At 41.8% G+C, this 26,551-nt stretch overlaps 3 protein-coding genes across 3 annotated transcripts; 2 read left to right on the plus strand and 1 right to left on the minus strand.

Moving 5' to 3' along the window:
- Positions 1–3,886: 3,886 nt before the first annotated feature.
- LOC311254869 (cadherin-like protein 26) lies at positions 3,887–11,478 on the plus strand (the record flags this gene model as incomplete). Its single annotated transcript, XM_084348867.1, has 17 exons — positions 3,887–3,948; positions 4,656–4,803; positions 5,076–5,225; positions 5,454–5,595; positions 5,700–5,863; positions 6,891–7,022; positions 8,078–8,260; positions 8,452–8,765; positions 8,846–8,988; positions 9,583–9,807; positions 9,891–10,112; positions 10,212–10,333; positions 10,431–10,535; positions 10,761–10,829; positions 10,921–10,968; positions 11,058–11,138; positions 11,250–11,478. 17 exons carry the CDS (start codon positions 3,887–3,889, stop codon positions 11,454–11,456), a joined length of 2,517 nt encoding a protein of 838 aa, XP_084204993.1. The 3' UTR covers positions 11,457–11,478.
- Positions 11,479–11,583: 105 nt separating this feature from the next.
- On the minus strand, positions 11,584–14,143 carry LOC311254891 (protein LSM14 homolog B-like). Its single transcript, XM_084348926.1, has 8 exons — positions 13,915–14,143; positions 13,655–13,818; positions 13,389–13,518; positions 13,088–13,273; positions 12,886–12,963; positions 12,478–12,618; positions 12,260–12,386; positions 11,584–12,173 (listed from the first exon to the last, which is right to left on the minus strand). Exons 1-8 carry the CDS (start codon positions 14,039–14,041, stop codon positions 12,017–12,019), a joined length of 1,110 nt encoding a protein of 369 aa, XP_084205052.1. The 5' UTR covers positions 14,042–14,143; the 3' UTR covers positions 11,584–12,016.
- A 1,158-nt stretch (positions 14,144–15,301) lies between these two features.
- On the plus strand, positions 15,302–26,548 carry taf4a (TAF4A RNA polymerase II, TATA box binding protein (TBP)-associated factor). Its single transcript, XM_084348925.1, has 15 exons — positions 15,302–16,521; positions 16,880–17,013; positions 17,302–17,421; positions 18,532–18,621; positions 18,809–18,931; positions 19,116–19,205; positions 19,320–19,532; positions 19,707–19,848; positions 20,675–20,777; positions 21,588–21,757; positions 21,853–21,983; positions 22,229–22,354; positions 23,292–23,348; positions 23,438–23,560; positions 25,208–26,548. Exons 1-15 carry the CDS (start codon positions 15,756–15,758, stop codon positions 25,370–25,372), a joined length of 2,553 nt encoding a protein of 850 aa, XP_084205051.1. The 5' UTR covers positions 15,302–15,755; the 3' UTR covers positions 25,373–26,548.
- The last annotated feature ends 3 nt before the right edge of the window (positions 26,549–26,551 follow it).

The raw sequence follows: 26,551 nt of genomic DNA on the forward strand, positions 1-26,551 counted from the left end.
AAATGTAGAAACAATGAAAAGACATCACCTACTTATCAATCTATTTAAAAGAGTGATTTAGCAAATACTTCACAATGATGGACGAAGGCCAATCACTGTAAGCACTGTTTGATTCTTAAATTCATAAGCAAACAGTGACGTGTTGGGGATTATATACTGAATGTTGAACACACACACCCTTACCCTTTCCTTAACCTTCACAGCTTAATGTCAAACCCTAACTCTAACCTTGAGCTGATTATAACCCAACCCTTAAAACTGAGTCTTAATATTTTTGAAGCTTTGAGGACTGGGCAAAATGTCCTCACTTTCAAAAGGTCCTCACTTTGTACCAAGTCCAAATACACACACACACACACACACACACACACACACACACACACATAGACGGGCAGGGTCTTCCTTTGCTCAAATGTCACAGAATCCAGTCCTCAAACAGTCGGAGGTGGATGTACTGAACAAGCATCATGCTCTGGTTCTTCCTCCTGGTATGTAGAAACACAGACTTTGAATCTTTCTGAAATTACTTTTCTTTGACATCAAATGTTATTTCTCAACTTTATGTATTTCATAGATGTCAGTGATCTAAATTCTGTCTTGCTCCAACAGGAATAAGTTGTTTTCGTCATCTTGAAAGTTTGTCACAATATTACCTTTGATTATGTAATCAGTTTGCAAGATTTTAATTATCATCAGACCATCAGTCACTTTTTTTCACAGCGCTCTGTTGGTCTATGAGTTCAAGGACATACTGCACAGTTGATGTTTCCATGCTCACTGAACAAATAATATAAATGTAACCCTTTCGTTTTGCGTTGGACAAAGGAATGGACTTGTTGATTTGCGCTGACTTGTGCTGCATCGTTGGTGAACGAGATCGTATCAAGTTTCTGTTGAGGCATTTCCATTGAAAAAGATAATATCAAAGTAGGAGATAATGGTTGACTTGATGTACTTCAAATTGTAATAAGGGGAACAAAAACAAATGTGTTGCAATCACACTTTTATGCAGTGTAGGTCAATGTCTTCCCATTGAATAGTTTAAATACGATATTTAAAAAAAAATTTTTTTTCGTCAATCTTATCACCTCCATCAAACTTTAGATCATGTTTTTCATCATATAAATGACCAATGCAAGTCTCAGGCTCCCCAAAGCTGACTGTAAAGTGTGTGGTGTTGTGTTGTAGATAAATATTGAACGGGACTACCTAATATACTTTGACCTCTTTGGGGAAGGAGTGGATGAGGAGCCAACAGGAGCCCTCTCCATTAATAAAACCTCTGGCATTGTGTACGTCCACAACGTACGCACGTTCCACTATGAAATCAAGTCAATCTTTCCAAAACTTCCGGACACTGAATTCTTGAAAATTTGTTGATAAGTCTGGAGCGATCTCTTTCAAAGGATGTTTGGATCATCAGGCAAGAGAGTACATGTCATGGTGTTTATGCAAATAGACACCACGGGTTCTGTGTGTGTTTTGGAGGTGGGGACAGTGAACTGTAAATATGGAGATTTCCTATTAATTCTCACCTGCTTCCATTCCTGGTTTGGCCTGCGAGGACCTGCGGTTGATGGACGAAGAATTTTGTACAGTATTAACACAACCAAGGAAATGAAAATAATATTTGAATGCAGACTGACTTGGCAGTAGAGGGCTTCAGATTATTAAGATGTACTGTTTTTGAAAGCAACACATTGTCCTGCCAATGCAATTTCTGTTTTCTAGCTCTAGTTTAAAATATAGTGTTTTAACAATAAAGGAATAAAATGTATTCATGTGTTTCTAAGAAACAACAAAGCAGTTGCTGGTTATTTCAAGGTGCTCTGAAGAGTGTGAACAAGTGCATAGCTGCTTCCAGACAGCTGTGAAAAATGGTGCTTCAGGGGAAGCTTAAGGACGCCACTACCAGAACCTGTTGGGCTATGTTACCATTAACCCTCTAGGCGCCAGAGTTTATTTAGCAATATATTCCGTTTGGACTTTAAGATTTCAAAAGGCTGTAGCTTGGAAGTGGTGAGAGATAAATCCATACTGTAAATGAGAAAAATATTCATAATGACCTAAAGTTTGTGATGGGAGTAAATTTACTCATCTAATTTGCATATTGTGACGTCACCAGGTGACTGGATGTAACTTTCAGTAAAACTCATTTTTGAACATATTTGCACAGAAAAAAAATATTTATATTGTCATCTCATCCTCAAAATAAAGGAACAGAAGTTTGAGTGGAGTAAATTTACTAATCTAATTTGTATATCACCAGGTAAAATTCAGTAAAACGGAATTCTGAACATATTTACACAGTAGATTTTTTTTCATTTCATTTCATTTTTTCATAGATTTTTTTCATCCTCTCATTCTCAGAGTAAATGAACAGGAATCTGATAGGAGTCAATTTCCTAATCACTCACTCTCGCCGTGATCAGTGCGTGTTGCTTGTGTGACAGTGTGTGCAGCTGCAGCATGATCAGAGTCACTCGTCTCTGACGAGCGATCGTCCTCAGAGGGCAGATCGTCCCTTTCTGAATCGCGATCAGCAAAGATCTGTGCAAGCACCTCATCCGCACTGTAAAGTCTTTGGGGCATTTTGTTTTTTATTGCAAAAATCGCTATCTGTGTCTCTATCTGTCCAGCACACTTCTGCCACCGCTCCGCGGCTCTCTCCTCTCCCACTCTGCCGCTTAGCCGGTGCCGCTCTGACAGCCGGTGTCGGGTTTCAAACTTTTTTTTCTCAGGTATTTTGCATAGAAACACACCCACAAATGACGTCAGGATTGAAGCTGAATCTAGTGGCCATCTAGTGGTAGCAAGCAGTAACAGCACAGGGCAGTAGATTTAAAGATATGGGCTGTTTTATTCAGCAATGCTGCCTGTCGCAATAATGCGACTTTGGCGCCTAGAGGGTTAACTGTATGTGAAGTCACAGGATTCAAATGTAGAAACAATGAAAAGACATCATCTACTTATCAATCTATTTAAAAGAGTGATTTAGCAAATACTTCACAATGTAGGAAAAAGGCCAAAAAAAAGGAAAAAGGATTCTTAAATTCATAAGCAAACAGTGACGTGTTGGGGATTATATACTGAATGTTGAACACACACACCCTTTACCCTTTCCTTAACCTTCACAGCTCAATGTCAAACCCTAACTCTAACCTTGAGCTGATTATAACCCAACCCTTAAAACTGAGTCTTAATATTTTTGAAGCTTTGAGGACTGGCCAAAATGTCCTCACTTTCCAGAAAGGTCCTCACTTTGTACCAATTCCACACACTCACACACACACACACACACACTGTAACCTGTGATTATTATTATTCATGTGTGTGGGTGTGTAGAGCAGAGAGGGCAGGGACTTCCTTTGCTCAAATGTCAGAGAATCCAGTCCTCAAACAGTCGGAGGTGGATGTACTGAACAAGCATCATGCTCTGGTTCTTCCTCCTGGTATGTAGAAACACAGACTTTGAATCTTTCTGAAATTACTTTTCTTTAACATCAAATGTTATTTCTCGACTTTATGTATTTCATAGATGTCAGTGGTCTTGCTCCAACAGGAATAAGTTGTTTTCGTCATCTTGAAAGTTTGTCACAATATTACCTTTGATTATGTAATCAGTTAAGATTTTAATTATCATCAGACCATCAGTCACTTGTTTCACAGCACTCTGTTGGTCTATGAGTTCAAGGACATACTGCACAGTTGATGTTTCCATGCTCACTGAACAAATAATATAAAAGCAACGCTTTCGTTTTGCTTTGGACAAAGGCATGGACTTGTTGATTTGCGCTGACTTGTGCTGCATCGTTGGTGAACGAGATCGTATCAAGTTTCTGTTGAGGCATTTCCATTGAAAAAGATAATATCAAAGTAGGAGATAATGGTTGACTTGTTCAAACAGTTTCGTGGGAAGACCTCACGAAAGTTTGACCTGTGCTACAAGTGATGATCCTGGTGTGAGGCTTATTTCTCTCGAATTTGGAGCACATATTTTTAAAAAGCCAGAGTTCGCCCACACAAGTTGTGATCGAGACGACATTGGAGACGGCTTATCGTAATTAAATTAGCATTCGGTTCTTGTGGACATTCCTGCTGTCAACATATCAATTGCACACTCCTTCAAACATCAAACGTGCAACATCTGTGACATTATTTTGTGATAAAACTGCACTTTTTAGAGTTTTTAATAGTGACCAAGCCACACCAGTGCACTAATCATGTTGTTTAATCAGCACCTTGATATGGCACACCTGTCAGGTGGATGGATTATCTTGGCAAAGGAGAAGTGCTCATTAACACTGATTTAAACAAATTTGTGCTCAAGATTTGAGAGAAATAAACATCTTAGATCATGTACTTCAAATTGTAATAAGGGGAACAAAAACAAATGTGTTGCAATTACACTTTTATTCAGTGTAGGTCAATGTCTTCCCATAGAATAGTTTAAATGAGATATTTTAAAAAAGAATCCACTGTCCCACTTAGATACTATCTTTATAATAGTAATGCCTGTGTGTACACTTTATAGAAACTTGTTCGCTAACTATGCAGAGCAAGTCAACAAGTCCATTCTTAAGTCCCCACCTATCACCTTAAACAAACAGTCCTACTTTGCACATGACTCTCATTCTCAAGACTGTGTGCTTCAGGTTTATTCGTCTGTTCGTCTTGCAGTGTTATTATCTGTCAAGTGCAGCATGCTCAGACCTGCTGAGCCGTCACAGAAGGGCTTGGATCATTGACTCCATGACACTTGAGGAGGGGCACAAAGGACCCTTCCCATATGAGCTGGGCAAGGTGAGAATACCACGGAGTAAGGAAAACTAGTCAAACTTTGTGTCAGCAAATAAATAATTTCACCAGTTGATACCCATTATAATAAATACAGTTACCAATCATTACATTTGAATCAGCAGCTCTTGAGACAATCTTTATTTTTTTGTCTTGTCATTTTCTTCAATCTTATCACTTCCATCAAACTGTAGATCATGTTTTTCATCATATAAATGACCAATGCAAGTCTCAGGCTCCCCAAAGCTGACTGTAAAGTGTATGGTGTTGTGTTGTAGATAAATATTGAACGGGACTACCTAATATACTTTGACCTCTTTGGGGAAGGAGTGGATGAGGAGCCAAAAGGAGTCCTCTCCATTGATGCAAAGTCGGGCATTGTGTACGTCCACAAGACTGTGGACTATGAGGAGACACAAGTGCTTAAGGTTAGGCACAACAAATACTGCATACCAACATCTTATCTATACTGCTTTATACTTCTACATGCTGAATAAGTGTAGAAGCACAGTCTGTCATATAGTTTATGGAATTGCCTTCAGGAGCATCTACAATAAGCACATAGAAAGTGCTCTGAATAGTTGTCAATGAGTATGTATAGGTTGTTTAAATACATATATTGTGACTAACTTTGAATCATATATTTCAATCTGTAGCTGAAACTTGAGGCCAGAAAAAAAGATTCTTCAATTGACACCAAATTAGGAGTTGAGATCAGTGTAAAGGACATCAACGACAACCCACCACTCTTTCAGCAAGATCTGTATGAAGTCAGCGTTGCTGAGGAAACATTACAAGGTGAAGAACGCAACAAACCATACCTCTTTTTTTACTTGTAATGTTACTGATTACGTCTATTAAGTACACTTCTTAATGTGTCATGTTTTGTCATTTCCCATCAGGTTCCCATCTCATGACGGTTTCAGCCAGAGACAGAGACACAAGCGGGACAACAAACTCAACGTTCCACTATGAAATCAAGTCGGTCTTTCCAAAACTTCCGGACACTGAATTCTTTGTTGAAAAGTCTGGAGTGATCTCTTTCAAAGGATGTTTGAATCACCAGGCAAGAGAGTACATGACATGTGGTGTTTATGCAAATATGTACACCATGCTTGCTTTGAGCGCTGTCTGGTTTGATATTTAAAAATGTTTCCATATGTGAAATACTGTAAGGTAACTTGCAGTGTGAGTTAAGTGAGTAATTCATCATCTCTATGTCTCAGTGACACAATATCTGTTGCATCACATTCAGTAGATATATCTTTAAAGGATAAGTACCGTTTTTTACAACCTGGACCTTATTTCTGGCAAAAGATATGGTCATTTACTCACCCAGATAACTTTGGTGTCATTCGGCGTCGTTCGGACGAAATTAGATCCAGTGTAGCGGCGATATATCCATATAATGGGAGAGACGGGGCAGCGACACACAGCCTCTATATAACGCATTATCTGCCACGAAACTAGTTAATTTCATCAATATTTTGTTACGATATGCTAGCGCTATTCCCCTCTGAGTCCGGGCTCGTCCGTTATCAACATCCGGGGTCAAACTAGCAGTAGCAGCTACAGGTAAACAAGGCGCGCTGTCGCGGGTGCGCGCGCAGCTCAGAGACGACATCTTCCAGGTCAGAGGTAGTAGATCAGCCTACAGACCCCGGATGTTGACAATAGACGAGCCCGGACTCAGAGGCTAATAGCGCTAGCATTTCATAACAAAATATTGATGAAATGAACTAGTTTCGTGGCAGATAATGCGTTATATAGAGGCTGTGTGTCGCTGCCCCGTCTCTCCCATTATATGGATATATCGCCGCTACACTGGATCTAATTTCGTCCGAACGACGCCGAATGACACCAAAGTTATCTGGGTGAGTAAATGACCATATCTTTTGCCAGAAATAAGGTCCAGGTTGTAAAAAACGGTACTTATCCTTTAATGTAAAGGGTATACCTGTAATGAAAACAATACATTTAAAAGAATAAATATTATGAAAAAAAAGATTAAGCTGCTTTATAGGAAATGGAGGCTAGATACACCTAAACTATTTATAACTATTAATAATCTTTCTTTATTTGCTTATATTAAGGTGGCTGAAACCTTTGAAGTGTTGGTGGAGGCCAAGGACCATGGTGAAGTAGTCAGTCTGTCCAGTTCAACCACTGTTGTCATTCATGTCCACGACGGCAACAACCACCTCCCAAACATCAGTGGACAGACAGTAGGTTCATCTTGACAGTTTCTTGACATCACAGTGACTTCAGCTGATCACACAGATCTTAATGCTTTTACACACGTGCAGTAATCTCAATCGATCTATACTGTCGATGTACAGTGCGTTGCGTATTGGATGCAACATATTGCTGTTGCCATTTGGAAATCATGTTTATTGGATACAAAAGTTTTTTTAATTCTATCATGATGGGTATAAAGGACCAAGATTGTCTTTTAACTACAGAAAAGACCATAAAGGAAGTTATTAAATTGCCAGCACAAGTTGTTTTTTGATACGTTATTGTCAATGTGAATTTAGAAGTAATCATTTTAAAATGTAATTGGAGGGATGAAAGCACCAAGCATGCAATCAAACAAAAGTAATAAAGTAAGTAATAAAAAGGAAGAAACTGACAAATAAAATTTGTATGATAGCCTCGCATAAACATCCTAAGGAAAGTAGTTGTGACTTAACGTGCCACGACTAAAGGAATATTTTGCAAATTCAACTACTGTCAAAGTTCTATGGAGGCCTAGAACGGCCATGTTTGCAATTCTTTAAAAATGCTGTTATCTCAAGAATCATAAGTTTATTATTTCTTAAGCTTTGTTATGTCTAGATAATGAAATAATTCACTTGTGATCCGCAAAAAAAAGCATAAAATGGCTTTATACAGCTCATCCAGCATAATCAGTCTCCAGAAGCCCAGCAATCCCAAACTGATTTGAAAATACGTTATTTACACCCTTGGCTCTGGGTCAAGCTTGTGCAGCTACTTCAGACTGGGTTTGAGCTGTCACTTTTAGCTGATAAGCCCCAGTTACATTTTAAAACAAATCCCCATCTACTTATTATAATTATTTAGGAGAATGCTGAAATGATGTTTTGCAGTGAAGCACTAGAAATGTTTGTGGACTATGAAAACTTTCCATTGGTATGGGAGTAGATAGATAAAGACTTAGCACAGGGTGTGTACATGCTCGATAATAACAGTGCACAGTACAATGAACAGTATTCTACATTTTTTCCTCTTACCTCTGCACCCTGGATTCATACGATAGGGCTCCAGCAAAGTAAAAGAACATGAGAGAGGGATTTCTCCCCTGCGGCTGCATGTGACCGACAAAGACACCCTCAACAGCACGGCATGGCGGGCCAGGTACAGCATACAGGGAGACGAGGGGGAGCACTTTAAGATAGAAACAGACCCAGTTACTAATGATGGGATCCTGACAGTAGTAAAGGTAAGTGCTGTTTGGCTGCATGCTACAGTACATTACAGTAACACCCACCTGTAGTCTGACATGTAATTATCACACACCCATATGTCACAGTGTGTCTGTTCCCACGACAAGTTGACATGTTGAAATTCTGTGCATTGCAATGTATAACACATGTAAATGCACAATTTAATGTAACTACGGTATAATCTCAGCCTTTAGACTTTGAGGAGGGAGCACGGAGGGAGCTGTCCATCTCAGTGGAGAATGAGAAGCCATATTTCTTCTGTAAAGTGAAGGAGAGGACGTCCTCAGGCCTCTGGGAAGTTGAGACCAGTACAAGTGATGGTCCTGGTGCAGGTCATTCTCAGTCTGTAAAAGTCCTCATTGAAGTCGAAGACACAAACGACCCCCCGGAGTTCAGTGTCACTGTCAAAACTGTCACACTGGAGGAGAATGCACCCATCGGAACCTGGGTGGAGAAAGTGACTGCTGTCGATCCCGACTCCAGCCCGGCGAGAAAGATTCGGTAAGTGGGATGTTTATTCCAACTTGTTTGAGCTCTTATCTGAGATCTGCTACCATAAATTCAACTGTGTTTTTCCACAGGTACAGGGTAGCAAGTGATCCTGCAGGCTGGGTGGAGGTGGATACCCTCACGGGTAACATCACAACAGTCAAGGCACCCGACAGAGAATCTCCTCATGTTGTTAATGGTGTCTACACCATTATACTGCTTGCGGTTGATGATGGTAAGTGTTGCTGTTTGCGTGGACAATCACCAAATATTTAAGATTTGTAGGATCACGTTAAGTTAAGGCTCATGGATGGATGGATGCCCTTCCGGTGAAAAAATGTGGTCAAGTACCTTCTGATCACGACTTTCAGCATGCTGATGCCTCACCACATACGACTGGTGCCCTTTTTTGTTTTTTTCGCCCCTGCCCCTCAAACATCCTGAGTCCACCGGTGGTCCAGTGTGTGGGATTTGGTGGCATCTAGCGGTGAGGTGGCAGACTGCAACCTGAATATCCCTCTGCTCACCCTCCCCTTTCCTCTCTGCCGTGTTGTTGGTGGCCACAACAAACCTGACAGGCCCTCTCTTGAGCCAGTTTTTAGTTTGTTCATTCTGGGCTACTGTATAAACATGGCGGACTCTGTAGATTCAAAAGGCTCATTCTAAGAAAACACAACACTTCATCATTTCAGGTGATTATACACAAAGACAAAATAATTATAAATATTACATTCCCTTTCTGACAATAGATCCACTAAATCCTACACACTGGACCTTTAACTGTTATCTCCACTGCTTTGTGACGCTATATTTAATCTATCTTGGACAGATAACCCACCTATGACAGGCACAGCCACCCTGAACATCCATGTGAAAGACCTGAACGACAACGTGCCTCAGCTCACATCAGAATATGTGGATGTGTGTTTGTCTGACGGCCCCACCACCACCAACATCACAGCCTTTGACCCGGATGGAGAGCCCAACGGAGGGCCTTTCTTGTTTGAACTGCTCGGGGATGTCAGAGGAAAATGGAAACTGAATCCCTCACATGGTAGAAATGGTTATTATATTGTGACATATTATAGCAAACATTAAAAAAACAACCATTTAATTTAGTGTTTTTTTTCCCCACAGGGTACACAGCTGGCCTGGTGAATGAGCCCGGTGTTTACGCTGGCCCACATGTACTTGTTTTGAAGATCTCTGGCGTACAGGGAGAATATGGCGTTTACAACATCAGCGTGACCGCGTGTACCTGCTCTGTGACGCTCAACTGTACAAGCCGCCGAATCAACCGCACCCGAGCTGCCTCTGGTGCTATCATCAGAGTGCTCGCCTCACTGCTCTTATTCCTGCGTAAGAAACTGAATCATCGCCTGTAGTCAGTGTCAGAGACGGAGTAAACTGTTATATGTATAGTTGCAAGTTGAATTTTGTCCTCTGCGTCGCTCACAGTTCTGCTGCTGCTGTCAGTCAAAGTCACCTGCAAGAAAAAGTTCACCACTCTGGATACCCGTTTCTTCCCTGCAGACACCCTCCTTCAGTCAAACACTGAGGGACCAGGAGAGGATTTCGAGGTCACTGCTCAGAAACTTCACAAGCAACGCTGATACATTTTCAGATTTTTCTTCATGCAAACATCAGTAACTGTTTTCTTTTTGTTTTTCTTTCAAGGGACTCAATAGTGCCTCGATGGCGTCGACTATTAAGACGCAACATGATCTATCTGATTGGCACAATGTGCATGATGGAATGCAACAAGGACAGGCTCTGACAAAGGTGGGGACAGGTGGACGTGACATGAACATTTTTTTAAAACTGCAAAACTTGAAGCAGAGTCTGTGCGACATACTTTGGATGTTTCTCAAGTTTATCTTTTACAAGCTGCCTCACTCGTACTTTGGTGCAGACACTGCTTGTAAAAATCGAAGACTGCCATTTGGAATGCGTCAACCTGCTCTTTAATTCAACTGCTCACGTTGCTCCATTCATTCTGTTCAACAGGCCATCAAGCAAAACGTTGGAGACTACAGAGGGGAAAATGTTTACCTATTCAGAAAGGACTGGAACCAGGTAATGTGCACTCATTTAAGTTAAACCGTACCACTCTCAGCTGTGCATTCAAATACTAATTTTAATGTTTCACCCTTTCCTCCGATCTTAGACGATCAGGAATTCTCTGATAACCAGTGGCTACTATGACACCCAGCAGGTAGAGTAACCGTTGTTTGGTTTGTATTAATTAGTTTGAGTTACAGCTGAAGAAACTCAGTCTTTGTGTGAATGTTGTGTTGTTTACAGACCATGGACATGAGCTCAATGAATTTCAAAAGGAACTCAAGCTATGCATCAGAAGCAGCTCTCCGAGCCCTGCTTCATCGGGTTGGTAGTGCACTAACTTTATTATAAGATCTACTCGGCTGCATAAAGCACTGTACATGCATGCAGAGTCAGCAGCAGTACAATAACTTCTAATTTTCCACTAACCTGCAGAGGCTCTATTCGCTCCTGGAGACAGAAGACAATCTGCCGGACTTTCAACCTCGCTGCTACACAGATGAAGGGGACTTGGACAAAGTCACAGAGCTGGAGAGCATCAGCATTCCTGACGATGATTCATTTGAAAGGGCGCTGGAAGACTTGGACCACAAGTTCAACCAACTGGCTTCTATATGCAAGCCACCAAATCTACAAAACTGAACATGTTTTGTTCTTGAGCAGGGAAACTATCATTTTCTTTTAAAACTCTGTACAGGCTTTGTTTTTTTAAATGGTTTATGGACACTAAAAATGTTCATGAAAAATGCAGCACCAGCGATGCAAGGTATTCAGTTAATTATATATTATTTAATAGCAACTGTTACAAAGTCCTCCACAGTTTTCATTTAACACATAAGGAAAAAAGTACAGCTGTCCTCCAAAAGTAATTTGGAGTTACATTTGGACAAGAATTCAACACATTCAAGAAAACAAATTTCATGCAGCTGGCTTGTCAAAAAGACTAATTCCATAATGCATTTTACCAAAATTACCAATAAATAAATGTGTTTCTAGCATACAGCTGCACGATTAAAATAAATTTATCTCCCATTTCATATAAACAGTTCAAAGTACAAAATTCCCATAAATGCATATTTGGGGGGAAAAAAAAACAAAAGAAAACTTTGCTTCAAATGGGGGAAAAAGGGGAGGCACTCTTTTTAAATAAGTAGAAAACTACAATATTTACAAAACTTAACAAAAAAGATAAAGAAAAGCCTTCACACCCTTCCACTTCCAATTTTTGGGAGGGGTCGCTGCTCGGTGGCGCTTTGCCCTCCGCGACCTCGGCCCCTGAATCCTCTGCCTCTCAGGAAGCGGCCGGGCACTCCAAAAGTTTCCATGTTCAGCTTTTTCTCCTCGGCCCAGGTGGTTCTCCTGAGAATGACAAATGTTTAACTAAAACTTGTAGACTGTGACAGACCCCTGAAGTTACATGAGGACAAGTACAGTCACATCATCACCTGGGCTTCAGGTCTGACGAGATGTTGTCAAAGAAGCATTTGGCTTTGTCGTAGTATTTATCACCCAGAGTCTCCTCCTCCTGCATACCCTGGCTGTCCTGGGCCTCCCTGGACTCCACTTTTTCAACTGCAGCAATTCACAGAAAAACAGGATACATTTATACATACCTCTTAAAGTTATGTTATACAATACTATATGCTTTGAAATAAAAACATACCTACAACCTCCTTTGTGAGATCATCTTTAAACTGAGCATTTGCCGTTTCAAAATCAAAATCTGACTCAAACTGCAAGGTTGTGGCCTTAGAGTTCTTCACAAGAAGCTGACCTCTGCTTCTGTTTCTGGATCTACGACTGCCTGTGCATGAGCAATGGAAAAAGGTCAGGTGAATACGACAATCATCAACTTAAAAAACCCGTACAGCAACAGTAAATATCCAAGACCAGATGAACATCTGGTCTTGGATATTTACTCTTGTAATCCATTTCTTAGAGACGTATGAGCGATATATTTGGCTGTACTTTTGCCCTCTTCAGATGTTTCCTGAAAGCCCAAACAGTGAAGAGAACCGGCATTGCTATATTGTCAGTACATAGCTTTCAGTGTGCATTTTTCATTTGAGACCTTGTTTTTGCCTTTGTTTCTGGTTCTCAGTGCCTTGGCCTTGAATCTTGGCTGCGCTCGGCTGAGATGGTGCTCGGCCTAAACATAAAGAAATGAAATGTTTATTTTTATTATTTGTGCTCGATTACAAAAAAATAAATAAAAGCGGTGCAAGAAAAAGAAAAAAGTTGGATTTTTCTTTTCGGAGCCACTTTTAACTTACTGGCAGGTACATTCTCCTTCTGAACCAGCGAACCAGCCCGGCCAGAGCGCTGGGCTGGACGGGCAGGCTGTTTGCCCTGTGGCTGGGTCGGCGTCTTCCCTCTTTTCTGGGCAGCACTGGCCAACGGCACAGTCTGCACAGCCTGCTCAACCATGGGAGCTCTTCTGCCCGGGATGCCGTGAAGTCCTAGGAGTGAGGGGACAGGAGCAAACATGGCAGGGCTTGATCAACTGCAGATACATGTGAGAAACAGCTCCAGACGTTCTGTAGAGCTGGAGAAAAGTAAATGTAGTAAATGTACCCAAGTTCAGTGCTGCATTGTACTGCTGGTTGAGTAGAGAACTCGCAGCCAGCTGGTTGTAGGTGGGCATCACGTCCCTGTATGGACTCCAGCGTGGGTGATACCCAGCAGAGGAGCTGCCGACGGATGACTAAATTCACAAAAATTAAGACAAAAGGAACTTGTTTCATCAGCTGCGAGTACTGTGCATTTGGATCAACACCAAGTACATCTACAAAAGTGAATACTGATTTGAAAAGTGAGCCAAATCTCCCAGAGTCACACACCTGGACAATAGCAGGGTCACAGGGCAGTCCATGGTGTGGTTTTGGAGGTTCAGACACAGTGATGTCTTTGATGTCACTTCCTCTGAAGACTATGTATTCAAAGATTTTATCTTTGGGTGGCACCGGTCTGTCTGTGTGCCGGTCCTCTGTCCCATAGGAAATAACTGGAAATAAAATAATTTTAAAAAACGTTAGGTTTTGTTTACTTACATATTTTTTCACAACTCAATAGAAGAGAGAAAAAACACGTGTCAGCCTACCTTTGGCTAAAGCAACCGTGGACCTATCAGTGTCGACAGAGGACAATATTCCCTCATACCGGATCTGTGCCTTGGATATCAGGCTTATCTTGCTGCCGATGTAAGGTGTTCCTCCTCCAGCACTCATGTTGAAAATCTGTTTTCTGACTGAAAATTAGCGGCTAGGTCACAGAGCGTTGACCACGGCAAACAACACACACTAGACAGAAAGCAACGTGCACAATTAGCGGACACCTGTGCGCTTTATAAGATTGCCAATGACGCGGCGCTTTGCTGTTCGCTCACCTGCGTGTATAAAGGGGTCAGTTTGTTTGGCCAGCCGGCGTACACCGCCAGAAACAAAACCCTGTCGGTTTTTTACAATTTTATTTTACAATAGTATCATATGTAGTTTTGGATTACCCCATGTAATGCAATATAATCACAGTTTGTTTGCAAGAGCTCCTTTGCAGTATTCAAAAGTACTTAGTGATATTTTAATGTTTCGTTGATTGTTTATTCTGTGATATATCTGAATTTTGTGTTCTGCGAATATTTTTGGTCCCCAAAAATATTGCGACACATTTCATTGACTTTTACTGCATATCCATGCACAGACATATATGCACCCATATCCCTAAATCATTTTGAGTAGTGTAGTCTATATTGAATTGAGGGTGAAATTCCATTAAAAAAAATAAAATTGCACATGCAAAACTCCTTACAACTGCGAATAATATTGGAAAGACTGAATCAGAAAAGTACTTTATCATAGTCGTGGGGTCTTATACACAACTGTAAATTTGTAACTTTTTAATAAATAAAGTCTAAATATGCCTACAGTAGGCTACATTTATATTTATATTTATTAAATACAATGAAAGTAAAAATAAACACACACTTTAAGGTTGTATTGTGCATTTATCTTAAAGTCAGAGCACGTGAGCGGTTAAACCACACTAAATCCTGCTGACAGCTCAGTACAATGTTTCCTCTCTAACAGGAGGGTGGGGCGCCCTCAAACGCCTCTTTACAACAGCAACTTCACTCGCTGGCCAAAACACTGCAGCCATCTTGCACAGCGCATCGAGAGTGCTTAAACTCTGAAATGTGGTTTGTTCGCTTGTCGTAAACCTCGTTTTCAGTCAACTAAGAGACGCACGGTACAATTCTGAAACGGAAAAGTGATCGTGATCGCATAAACACGCCGGCGATGATTTGATATTTGGTGAAAACATTTCGTCTCCGGTACGATGTTGTTCCGTCTAATGCATCCCCTGGAATGACAGCTGAAGCCATTGGTACCGCCTTTTAGAATGTGGATCAGCCAATCACAGCTCGCCGAAGTCCCTGCACGGAGCGGTTTAGTTGTTGTGCGCACGCGCATGTCAGTTGGTAAGTACCTCAATTCTCACAAGCTCGCAGGAGTGTGAAGATGGCGGTTGGCTCCGGGCCGCTGGGTGAGCCTTTTTTACACACAGAGGTGAATAAAGCGGTAGTTTGTCATCCCGTACAGTCTGTAGAGTCACAACTGTTGTTCTTAAGTCACAACAACCACTGGGGTAGGCACGAGACAGCCGGTAATTACATAGCTATAGTTCCGGGACAAGGGGGTAGCGCGAGCTAATGTCCAGCTGGGACTTGGTCAAGACGGTTGCTGAAGCAGGTACGCTGTAACTACTAATGTTGTTTTCCTCTTTGTCTCTCTGAGTATACACGACAAGCAAGCGCCGGAGCTGACAGAGAAAACTGTAGTTGTGTTAGAGTCCTGTCCCATCACACTGGAGGTTGTTTGTGCTCCTTTTAAACAAGTTGAAGCGCAGGGGGTCTCACCATAACGAGGTCCCCATGGTTCTACTATTATGGATGCATCGACGGCCAGCACGGACTCCAGCACGGGACACGACCCTGGCAAACCACTTGTTGTTGGTGACGGTGTAACTTCTCTCCCCAGTCACCAGGGGAAAGTAGGCTCATACTCAGCGCAGACTTTCAATGGGAGCCAAACTATGAACTCTCACAATCCGGGAAGCGCTGCCCCTCTCGGGGGAACGACTGTGACAAGTGGAGCTGGTAACAGCAGCAGCGCCGCGGTATCTGTCACAGCTGTCACCGGTGGACCAGTGATGTCTAAAGGGCTGGCCGGTGCGATAACGCCCCCGTCAAACAGTGTCATTCAGGCGCCTCTCATGAACTCCAGTGTTGTCGCCTCAGCTCAGCCTGTGAACCAGGCTACAGGACCCGCCGTGACACTCATCAGGCCGCCTATGCAAAGTACCGCGGGGTCTGGGGCGACTTTTAATGGGAACAATAATGCGAGCCCTGCTTTTGTGGCCAGTACAACAGGTCAGACAGGTATCACCGTTCAAACCCCGCTCGTAAACAATAGCCAGTCCCCCAACTCGGTGTCTGTGAGCGCAGGGTCGCACATAATCAAGGCAGAGCCACCCACAACAATAATACAGTCAGCGCCGCAGCCGGCTGTCATTCCCAGCGCACCCCGGGTTCCGGTGACGGTGGCTGCCGGTCCAGGCGGGATCCGAGCCGCGACGCCTCAGATGTTGGCCCCAAGGCTCCCCCTGACCTCCCCTGGACAGCCCAGTGTACATAACATCCAGCTCCCGCCGGGTGAGTGAAGTCACAACTCTTTACTGTAACATGCAGTTATTCCCACACTTGATTGACCACATTGGTTTCGTTTTCAATGGCCCCGTTCAGTATTGTAAAAATAAACATTGAGAGATTATATCCTTATTGAACAATGATGATCCTGTACAGAACACAGAGAAAGTCAGTGGTTTCTCATAATGGACAGATAATTTCAATTACACCAAACCTCTGATCTGTTGTGACTGATCGTGACCACTTACATGAATTGATCATGTTCACACTCAACAGTAGTTTTTCAGGTGATAACAGACGATTCTACATTCAGCATTATATTAAAGTTGTCTCTTTTTGTGACACATTTTGTGACTTGCGTCAGGGATGGTGCTTGTACGCAGTGAGAGTGGACAGCTGCTGATGATTCCTCAGCAGGCTCTGGCCCAGATGCAGGCACAGGCGCAGGGAGGCCTAGCACCTCGGCCGGCTACACCAACAAACATGCCTTCTGGCCAGGTAAGATTGCACAGACTGCCCTAGGAATAAGGCAATCATAATATCTCGCCCATATTCAGCTTGCCTTCCTGCCGCTCAGGGAAACACCTGTTGAGTAAAATATTGGATATATTTTATCTTGTGTATTTATAAGGAAAGTAGTGTGCTTGTGTGTTATTGTCCAGTATTAATAATACTCATCTGGCTGAGGACACATAGCTTTTTATTTATTTATTTATTTAGATTTTATGTTCTGGTCTGATGGAACTGGGTGTTGCACATCATGTCATGCTTTGTGTCTCCCCTCAGGCTCCTGGAAACACCATCATCAGCAGACAGGTGGCTCCCAGCACCATCATCCGTCAGGCCTGTCCAACTCCAACGTCCCTCACTGCGACCACCACTCTTCACAGACCTCCTGTCCTTCAGGTAACCCCACCTGTTGGTGTCGAACCATTACTGATTATGTTCAGTTTGCTTGGTGTCCTGCAAAGGCTGCAGACTGAAGGGTGATACAATGTTAACTGTTTGAAATTAGGTCAGCATAATATTATATTGTAGTACACCCTAATATTACAAGTTTGTGTGTCAAAGTGACGCTAGTGGGATCTAAATGCATGTCCACCATGAAATGAATGCAAGCTCTCATTTTTTGAGAATGTGTTATTTATTCTGATATATTTTAAGGTGAATAAATGTTGTTTTTAATTGCCTGGGTTTATTAGTAATCCTCAACCTTGTTTCCTGGATTTACTACAGTGGAGTTAAAAGATTTGAAGGAATTATATGCATTTATAAAGAGATATTCTATAAATGCCAGTAGGCAGAGGTCTCAGGAAATACTGGACTCTTAACAGTATCATGCCTCTATTAGGTGCAAAAAAGATGGGAAAGCAAAATTAATGTAGGTTTGTTATTGTAAAACAGTGAACCTACGTATGCATTTACATGGATCTCTATGGCATACAATGTATTACTAAAGCTGAAATGTAGTGTTCTAGATGAATATAACACAGCAATTGCAAAGGTTACTCAAATTCAGTTCAGGTTCGCTTCAGACAAACATGAAACTGCAAATATGAAATTAGCAAAGTTTTTGCACAGTTAATAATTGGACTGATTTTATTGCTAAAACATTGATGGTTCTGTCTTTTATTTTTATGGGACTTTGTCCAGCCAACAGTGATGGTGCTGACAGCAGCAGCTGCCAATCAGACAGAGGTGGTCGGGCATGTCATATCAGCTGCGAAAATGCATCAGCAGGTTTTCAAGTCTTGCATAAAACAATCCCAAAATGACCAAGTAATACAGCTGGAGCACTGACTTTTTTCCTAATATCTTAAAACCAACACATTTAAGTATTTTCTGTTTCTTGAGGAAGTGCACCTGTTTCCTCTTAGGAACCTGAAGTGTGATGCACTTGATCAACTCTGAAACAGCTCTAAAACCAAGTCTCTCTTGTGATGACTTGAAAAGTGTGTTTTGAAATGAATCAACAAACCAAATAACATGTTATGATGTTGATTTCTGTCTTCTCAGAGCTCAGTTGGGGCTCCAGTACCAGGAATGACCCCCAGGACCATCAGCCAAACAGCTGGGACCACAGTTACCTCAGTAACAGTGAGCAAAGTGAGTTGTGCTAAGCCCAGAGGAATCAGATAGAGCTCGGAGTCTACTGCAGAGTTCATGACAATCATTCTTAAGTAGAAATTTACGGTATAATTATTATTTATATAATAATTGTATTATACAATTTGTATTTGAATTTGTTCATAATCTGTTATAAAATCACAACATGTTCTGTGTTTTTTGACAGGAGACATTGGAGAATGTGAAGAAATGTAAGAGCTTCCTGTCTACACTGATCAAGCTGGCATCCACTGGGAAACAATCAACTGAGACTGCAGCCAGTGTGAGAGAGCTGGTCAAGGACCTGCTGGTGAGTGAGCCGCACACACAGGAGACACACATGAACCTGCTGTATTTTATACATGTTTTAAGTTTAGCAAGGATGTTGACAAATGAGAGCTGAAGGACACCCAGCTAGCCTTTAATAGTTGAAAACCCTCAGCCAAGAGAAGCATCTCTCACTCCCAGCTCTATATGCATTTATGTTGTACTAGGAAGGCAAACTGGAAGCGGAGGAATTCACCAGCAGATTATACAAAGAGCTAAACTCCTCACCCCAACCTTACCTTGTGCCTTTCCTCAAGGTAAGAAAACTTATATGCTGTAAAATGTCTTTCATATTATCTGGGCCACAGCAAACACTATCTCATCTTTAGGCTCATTTCTGTAATGTTCATCCACCTGCTTGTGTTCTGTAGAGAAGCCTCCCAGCCTTGAGACAGCTCACCCCAGACTCAGCAGCCTTCATCCAGCAGAGTCAGCTCCCCCAGCTGGCCTCAGCTCCAGCCTCCTCCACCTCACCCACCCCCAGCACGGTGGTCCTGGGCAGCCCAGCCCCCCGCCTCACTGCTCCAGTCAGCAGGCCCCAGCTCCAGCCAGGAGTTAGCAAACCAGGACAGACCTCCTCACTGGTAAACCAATTAATTAATATCTCAAATGTTGACTTAAATCAAATCTAAAACTTAAATCTATAAAATCTGGAAGTTATATCAAATTGCATTGCATTGCAAATATTTCGATTTTTCTCTGCATACATGCCACTCTGCTAGTAATTACATCATTAGCATTTGAATTCACCCTTGCAGGTTCTCCAGCCTCAGCAGCAGAGAGCAATGCTGAGACCTCAGGTAACCTTACCGACGACCCCCATGGTGACTCTCAGGAATCAGGCCCCTGGTCGCATCATGCTTGGACAGCAACAGGTTCAGCTTAAAGAGCTGCAGCCAGGTGAGCATGTCAGTCTAATACCACTTTTCCACCAAAATTAGCGGGTCTACGCTAGTTTTTTAAACATGGGTCAACCTGCTAAAAATCACCTATTGACCTCATTCCCACTTCCCGCAGGCAAGGCAGCCCGTCTGTGATTTTTATCTGAAGCATCATGTTGTACGCCACTGACGTCACGTTTCATGTCACGAATGCGCCGGAAACAGTTGTAACAGAAGAGAAAACACCAATAGACCAAATCGTGAAAGAAGCATCTGTAAAACAGTTGATGAATTCTTTTGAGCGTGACAACCCCCGCTAAATGACTAATTTTGCTATCATAATTTGAGCCATTTGGTCCAATAACATTTGGAAAGTCTAGAAGAGCCGCACAACTAAATTATTTTATCCCCCCTCAAGTTAGACTGGCACTACACCGGAAGTTAGCTGGCTTGGTCGGCGATCCAGGTATTTAAATAGGAATGATTGGGGCTCCACCTCCGACACTGTGTCCAATAGTAAAACATCCTTAAAAAGATGCATCCAAAATTCCTTCTTTATTTATGCGCCACCACCGGATGTTGATGACGCGTCATCACTTTGCGCGGCGGAATTTAGCGTGTTCACCCTGGTCTTAGTTTAGATCAAAGCCGAGGTGAGGTGGAAAACACCTGGGTCAATTGACTCTGCAGTAAACCCGGGTCTAAAGTCAAAGCCCGATCTTAGCAGGTTGAAGTGGGATTTTTGACCAGTGGAAAAGGAGTATAATAACACCATCTGTCTGTGCACGTTTGTGTCTTTCTTTGGGTGACCTGTACTATATATTGTGATTTTGTGTCTCTGCTAGTTCCTGTGAAGATGGAGTCATCACCTGTTCCCAAGCAAGTTTTAGCTGCAGCCTTGACCCCGGCTCAAAGGAACAAACTGAAAGAGGCGGGTGGCACTTTCAAGTAAGACTAGAAATAACACAATTCAAATCAGTTTTACAATAAATGTTACTTAATCACATGGGTTTTCATATTAGCATCATCTATAGGTAGAAAATTAACTTTCGGGAAGTTTTCTAACTTGTCCAGCATCATAAAAATGAAGGTTTGTATAATGTCATTGTCATCATACCTTTATAGCTTCAAAAATGTGAAGCTGGACAAATTAATCACATATAATCATCATTCTCCAAGTTTCAATGCTTTTTTTGTAATGCCACCTCAAGACCATATACCGATCAGCTACAACATCAAGGACTAACAGGTGAACAAGTGAATGAAATCCATCATCAACAGCGCAATGCTCTACTGGAAAAATTTAGGTCCTGGCATCCATGTGGATGCCACTTGACATGCACCACCCTCATACCAGGTTCACCACGTCATGACGACGGTGCCCCCCTACTCCCCCAGCAGGACAAAGTGCCCTGCCCACGCAACAAAGACTGCTCAGGAATGAACTGACAAAGAGCTCCACCTTCCCTCTAACTTTAACAGATCTCAAATCAATCAAGCATCCATGGGAAGTGCTGGACCAAGTCCTATGTATGGAGGCCCACCTGTGGATTGGACTAGTTTTTGCAGCATAGTTTATGCATGTCAGGGTGGCATCTGCATGTATGGACCCCCAAGGTTTCCCAGCAGAACACTGCATTGTAATGAGATGAACAATGTTATTCACTTCACGTATTAGTCCTTTTTAATGTTGATTTTGATCAGTGTATTTCATGATCTTTAGTATTCAGGTTTGCCTAACTGCATTTATGTTTGCAGAGATGACGACGACATTAATGATGTGGCCTCCATGGCCGGAGTGAACCTATCAGAGGAAAGTGCTAATATCCTGGCAACCAATTCTGGTCTGGTGGGAGTGGTGACACATTCATGTAAGGACGAGGCTTTTCTCTCCTGTGCTCTGCTGCAGAGGAGAATGCTGGAGATTGGTGAGACTCGTAAAACATTTTTGAAATGCAACATAACCCTGAATCCATCCACCCCCTTAAGCCTCGACACGTCTTGCTGTATCTTTTTTCTCCAGGCAGGAGGTACGGTGTGACAGACCTGGGTGCAGAGGTGGTGAACTACGTCTCCCATGCTACACAGCAGCGGCTCCAGAACCTGCTGGAAAAAGTTTCCCAAGTAGCCCAGCATAAAAATGGCAATTTCAAGGTTTGTTTACAATAATGTTAAGGAGAGACTCCACTACTTGTGTAAATATCCCCCCAACGGTTTAACCAGATTCTTGCAGACAAATTATACTGATGCTACGACACTAAACAGTCTACTGTATTAACAGTGTTCTTGGGATGAAAACGACAGATACATCTTAACTGAGTTCACATTTATACAATTATTTCTTTCTGTAATACGTTTGTCTCTTCTGTCATAACATTTTTAACACTATCTGTCTGCAGGAGGATAACAAACACGAGCACAGCAGTGATGTTCGTGCTCAGCTCAAGTTCTTTGAGCAGCTGGACCAGTTAGAGAAACAACGGAAGGAGGAGCAGGAGAGAGAGATCCTCCTAAAGGCAGCTAAGGTACAGTGTCACTAGCCCCCTTTCCCTGTCTGTCCCCGGCAAAAAAGTTTAACTCACCAAGTGTTTGTCTCCTTCCACTATTGTTTTGTTGTAGTTACTGTCTTGAAAAATATCACCGCGACGGTCAGCCCTCCCTGCGAGTGAGAAAGTCAGACAGCGTCCTGTTTACTGATGGCAATTATGTAATTATGTAATCTAGAGCGAAAAACGTAACTTTGTCACTTTCCAGGATGTATGATGGGTCGGGATCTCAATCACAACATATTATAACAGCATCCATATGATTATAAACAGTCCACGGGTACATGTTTAGATAAACAGGTTGACACAGGAGGAAACACAAAAAAAACCACACAGATTTCAACGTCATGATGTGTACCGTCACGCCTCTTTTGGATCAGCAGCGCTGGATTGCTGTATGAATTGACACACCACAGAAATGGTGAGCCTTCGCTGCGCCGATAATGCAGAGTCTCTGTGTGAAAAGGGTTACTGACGGACATCCAAATGATAGGTCATAAGGGCTATTTGTGAAAATTCTGATTATATTTAAAGATAATGTGGTAGCTTTGTCCTTGTTTGTTCGGCCTCTATTTAATGTTCCGTTATCCTGCAGCTAAAGTTTGACAAAAGGTCGCCTGCATTTAATTTTGACTTACCCGCAGGATACCTGTTAAGATTTAACTCGAACAGCGTCCAACAAATGTACTCTTCAGTAGTCTTCAGGCTTCGCCAAAGCAAGTAGTTAATGTCAAATCTGCTTTTCAAACTCAGAAAGAGTTCAATGTCATTCTAGTTTGGAGATATTCATGAAGACTGGACCTCATTAATTTTCAAACACCTGCAAAGTCCAGAGTATTGCTATTCCTACACAACCTGGGCTTCGGTCTACCGTCTGCCAGCATCAGTTATTAATGTCTTGCTTTTGGCCTTGCAGTCTCGAGCTCGGCAAGAGGACCCAGAGCAGCTGCGTCTGAAACAGAAGGCGAAAGAGGTAGGATAAAGAAAGATGACTTGTCTTTGTTTCTGGATGTTTATGCGCTGTGTGCTTGATTACTGTGTTGGTATGTGTGTATTGTCCAGATGCAGCAGCAGGAGCTGGCTCAGATGAGACAGAGGGAGGCCAACCTGACGGCTCTGGCAGCCATCGGTCCTAGGAAGAAGAGGAAGATTCTGGATTCTCCATCCTCCTCTGCTGCAGCTGAGGTAACGCTAAACAAAATATATTCCCCATGTAGTCTTGTTTATTCTGGGGTAACTGTCTCTAACCTCTGTCCTAACAGTTATCCGCATGGCACTCAAAATGTGACTCACGCTTCAACATCAGACAGTATAAAATATTTTTTACAGAAATAGCTATTTTTCAACAATCAGTTCTTCTCTTTGGTAACTCTATCAGACAGACAAAGTTGATTTGGTCACGAGCTGTCACTGACACACGTGTTCACACAGCTCACACTAACCTGACAGGAACCTGCTGCCAGTCATCTGTGCTGTCACGTATCTGGAGAAAATAATCGAATGAAGCGGCTCATTAATTGTGGCAGAGCACACCGCAGTACTCATGCACACAGTCAGCTGACTCTTGTAATTACAAATCACATTGGAAAAAAGGCACCTGTCACTTTCAGTCAATACACTGAGACAATATAACAAACCTTTACTCACCGTGCTGCAGCTGCCAGTTGAGCTTGTATCCCACCTGCTACACGTCACTGTTACTGGTTGAGTTAATTGATTTCTCCTTCGACCACAATCTACATCTCTTTCTGGATTTTTCTTTCCCATCAGTGTTGGCTCTCTTTGACTTGTTCTTTCCATATACATCCTTTATGCGTGTGTTGGTTCTGCTGCATTGTATTGTTATTGTTTGGTGGTTTGTTTTTCTCCACATTGCATCTCTTATGGTTGTTTGGATTCACTGGGGAGCGATTACACGAGCAGAGCCTGATCAGAGAAGTTCACTGCAGTAAATGGCTCTGTGTACTTTCTGTTTTGCTGACAGAAATGTTTAATATCACTTCTTTTATTAACTCGCTTTGACCAAGGTTGCAGCCATTTAAAGACTTTAATTCATACACCTTCCCTGCCTCTCAATGATAATGCTTTTCTTTTCTGCTGCCTTTCATGATGTAGACTTCTTTATGAAATACTTACAATTCATGAAAATACACCAGAAAAACTGTCGTCATAACTGCAGTGCTTCCTAAATGATCTGCAAGGCATTGATATCTTAGAAAAAGGGCCTTGATAGGGTCTATGGAATTATGATTCATCCAGAATATTTATGATAGCAAATATCTATTTCATCTTAAAACACTATCGACTTTAAAGAAAGAAGAAAAGGTTCTGACAACTTTGGCTCACTAACCAACATGCATCTATGCTAATATTCTCACCTGCTCTATGCTGTTTTATTGCATTGAACACACATTTTTCCATATAATGCTGATTCATACCTCGACTTTACTATGATACGAATAACCGATAAATACCTACTTATCTTGGCTGATACGGATAAGAACTAATTTTGACATTTTTGTATTTTAAAAAGAAGTTCATAACTTGTAGTTACGTGTTTGCTCACACCGACGACGACATATTTGACTCTCTTGTCTCGGTGCAGCAATTAGCAGTTTGATTTAAACCTTTTTACACCTTATCTGTCATCTCTAGCTGCTAGTTCCTCATAGGATGCAGATATATAACATTTCAGTTCTTTTACTTGAAGGGTAGTATGTTTGCATTGTTGTATTGGTACTTCTTAAATCTTAGGTTTACTCTTCCAACCACTCCTCCAAATATCACATACCCACTCCGCTGTCACACCCTCCCCCATCTCTCATCTTGCAGGGATCAGGATCAGGCCCCTCTCTGTCTGGTGGCGCTGGTTCGTCAGGCTCCAGACCCACACGGCAGCGCATCACGCGTGTCAATCTCAGGGACCTGCTCTTCTGTTTGGAGAACGAGAGATTTACCAGTCACTCCCATTTCCTCTACAAGGGCTTTCTCAAATAGGCTTGATGTCAGAGACGAAGAGGAGGAGGAGGAGGAGAGAGGAGAGAGGATGGGGGGGAAGTGAAGTGTGTGGAGAGAGCAACAGCTCCCACCACAGAGAGAGTATAAGAGACTCTTATAAATGAAGAGGAGGAGAGCAGCGACTTGGCACATTTGAAGGTCTTTCAGTTATACAGTAACCTGAAATACAGTAGTAGCCATATTGGATGGCCTCTCTACCTCTCTCCTCAAATAATGCCTATTGTCTTTCAGAGCAGTCATGGTCTACAGTCCCTTTATTTACCCTGTTGAACTTGTTTTTCACGAAAGTGCAAAAAATGGATACATGTTTTCTGAGGAAGGGTTTTTGTGCGAACAAATGACTTAGTATGCACTGTCACACAGTACAGTTTATTTTTTGATTAGTTGTTTGTGTGCGTTAGGCTTTGAAGCAATGGAAATCAACACTTGTTTTAATAGACCACCAATAATTATATTGAATGATAATTTTATGTTTGTTTTGTCAACTGAATTAGTTTGAACTCCAGACTGTGTAACCTACTGAGTTGCCTTCCTAACTATGAATAAGCCATATAGCCATCCTGAAGCAATTAACCTTTCTGTAACTCACGAAGCAGTAGCTCGCTCTGTGTCTGCCATCTCCATCACTTCATTTGATTTTTGTTTTGTTCAGCATATTTATTTACTAAACTCAAGCTTAAATTAATGTTTAGTTATTTATTTCATGTGACACCTCAGTTGTTTTGTGTAGCTTAAATTCAAAACAAAATGCATTTACATGCGTAGGATGTTTTCAAAATGTGTGAAGAGAGGTGTGTTCTTTGTTTTTAATCTGTTAAAATTGTTCTTTTAAAAATGAGTGTAACATGTATTGATTTCTCAAACTTAAACTGTTTTCAGAAGGCTGTAAACCTGTATCGCTATACCAAACATACATCTCCTGGAAGCTGATTTCTATTTTTATAGCTGCCCACCAACATACATTTTTACTCTTTTAATAGTGACTTACAGTGTCCTCCAGCTAAACAAACTGGAGCCTCTTTCTGTATATTTGTAAATGTTACACCTAAAGTTTTACACACAGTTTTGTATAGAATTGAGAATTTACCCATACAGCATAAAGAAAAACACATTTTCTCTATTGAAAAGTTTGAATAAATGATGATTTTACAGTAACAG

The sequence above is a fragment of the Pagrus pagrus genome, assembly GCF_965226575.1.
Source record: "Pagrus pagrus genome assembly, chromosome: 3".
NCBI classification, from domain to species: Eukaryota; Metazoa; Chordata; class Actinopteri; order Spariformes; family Sparidae; genus Pagrus; species Pagrus pagrus.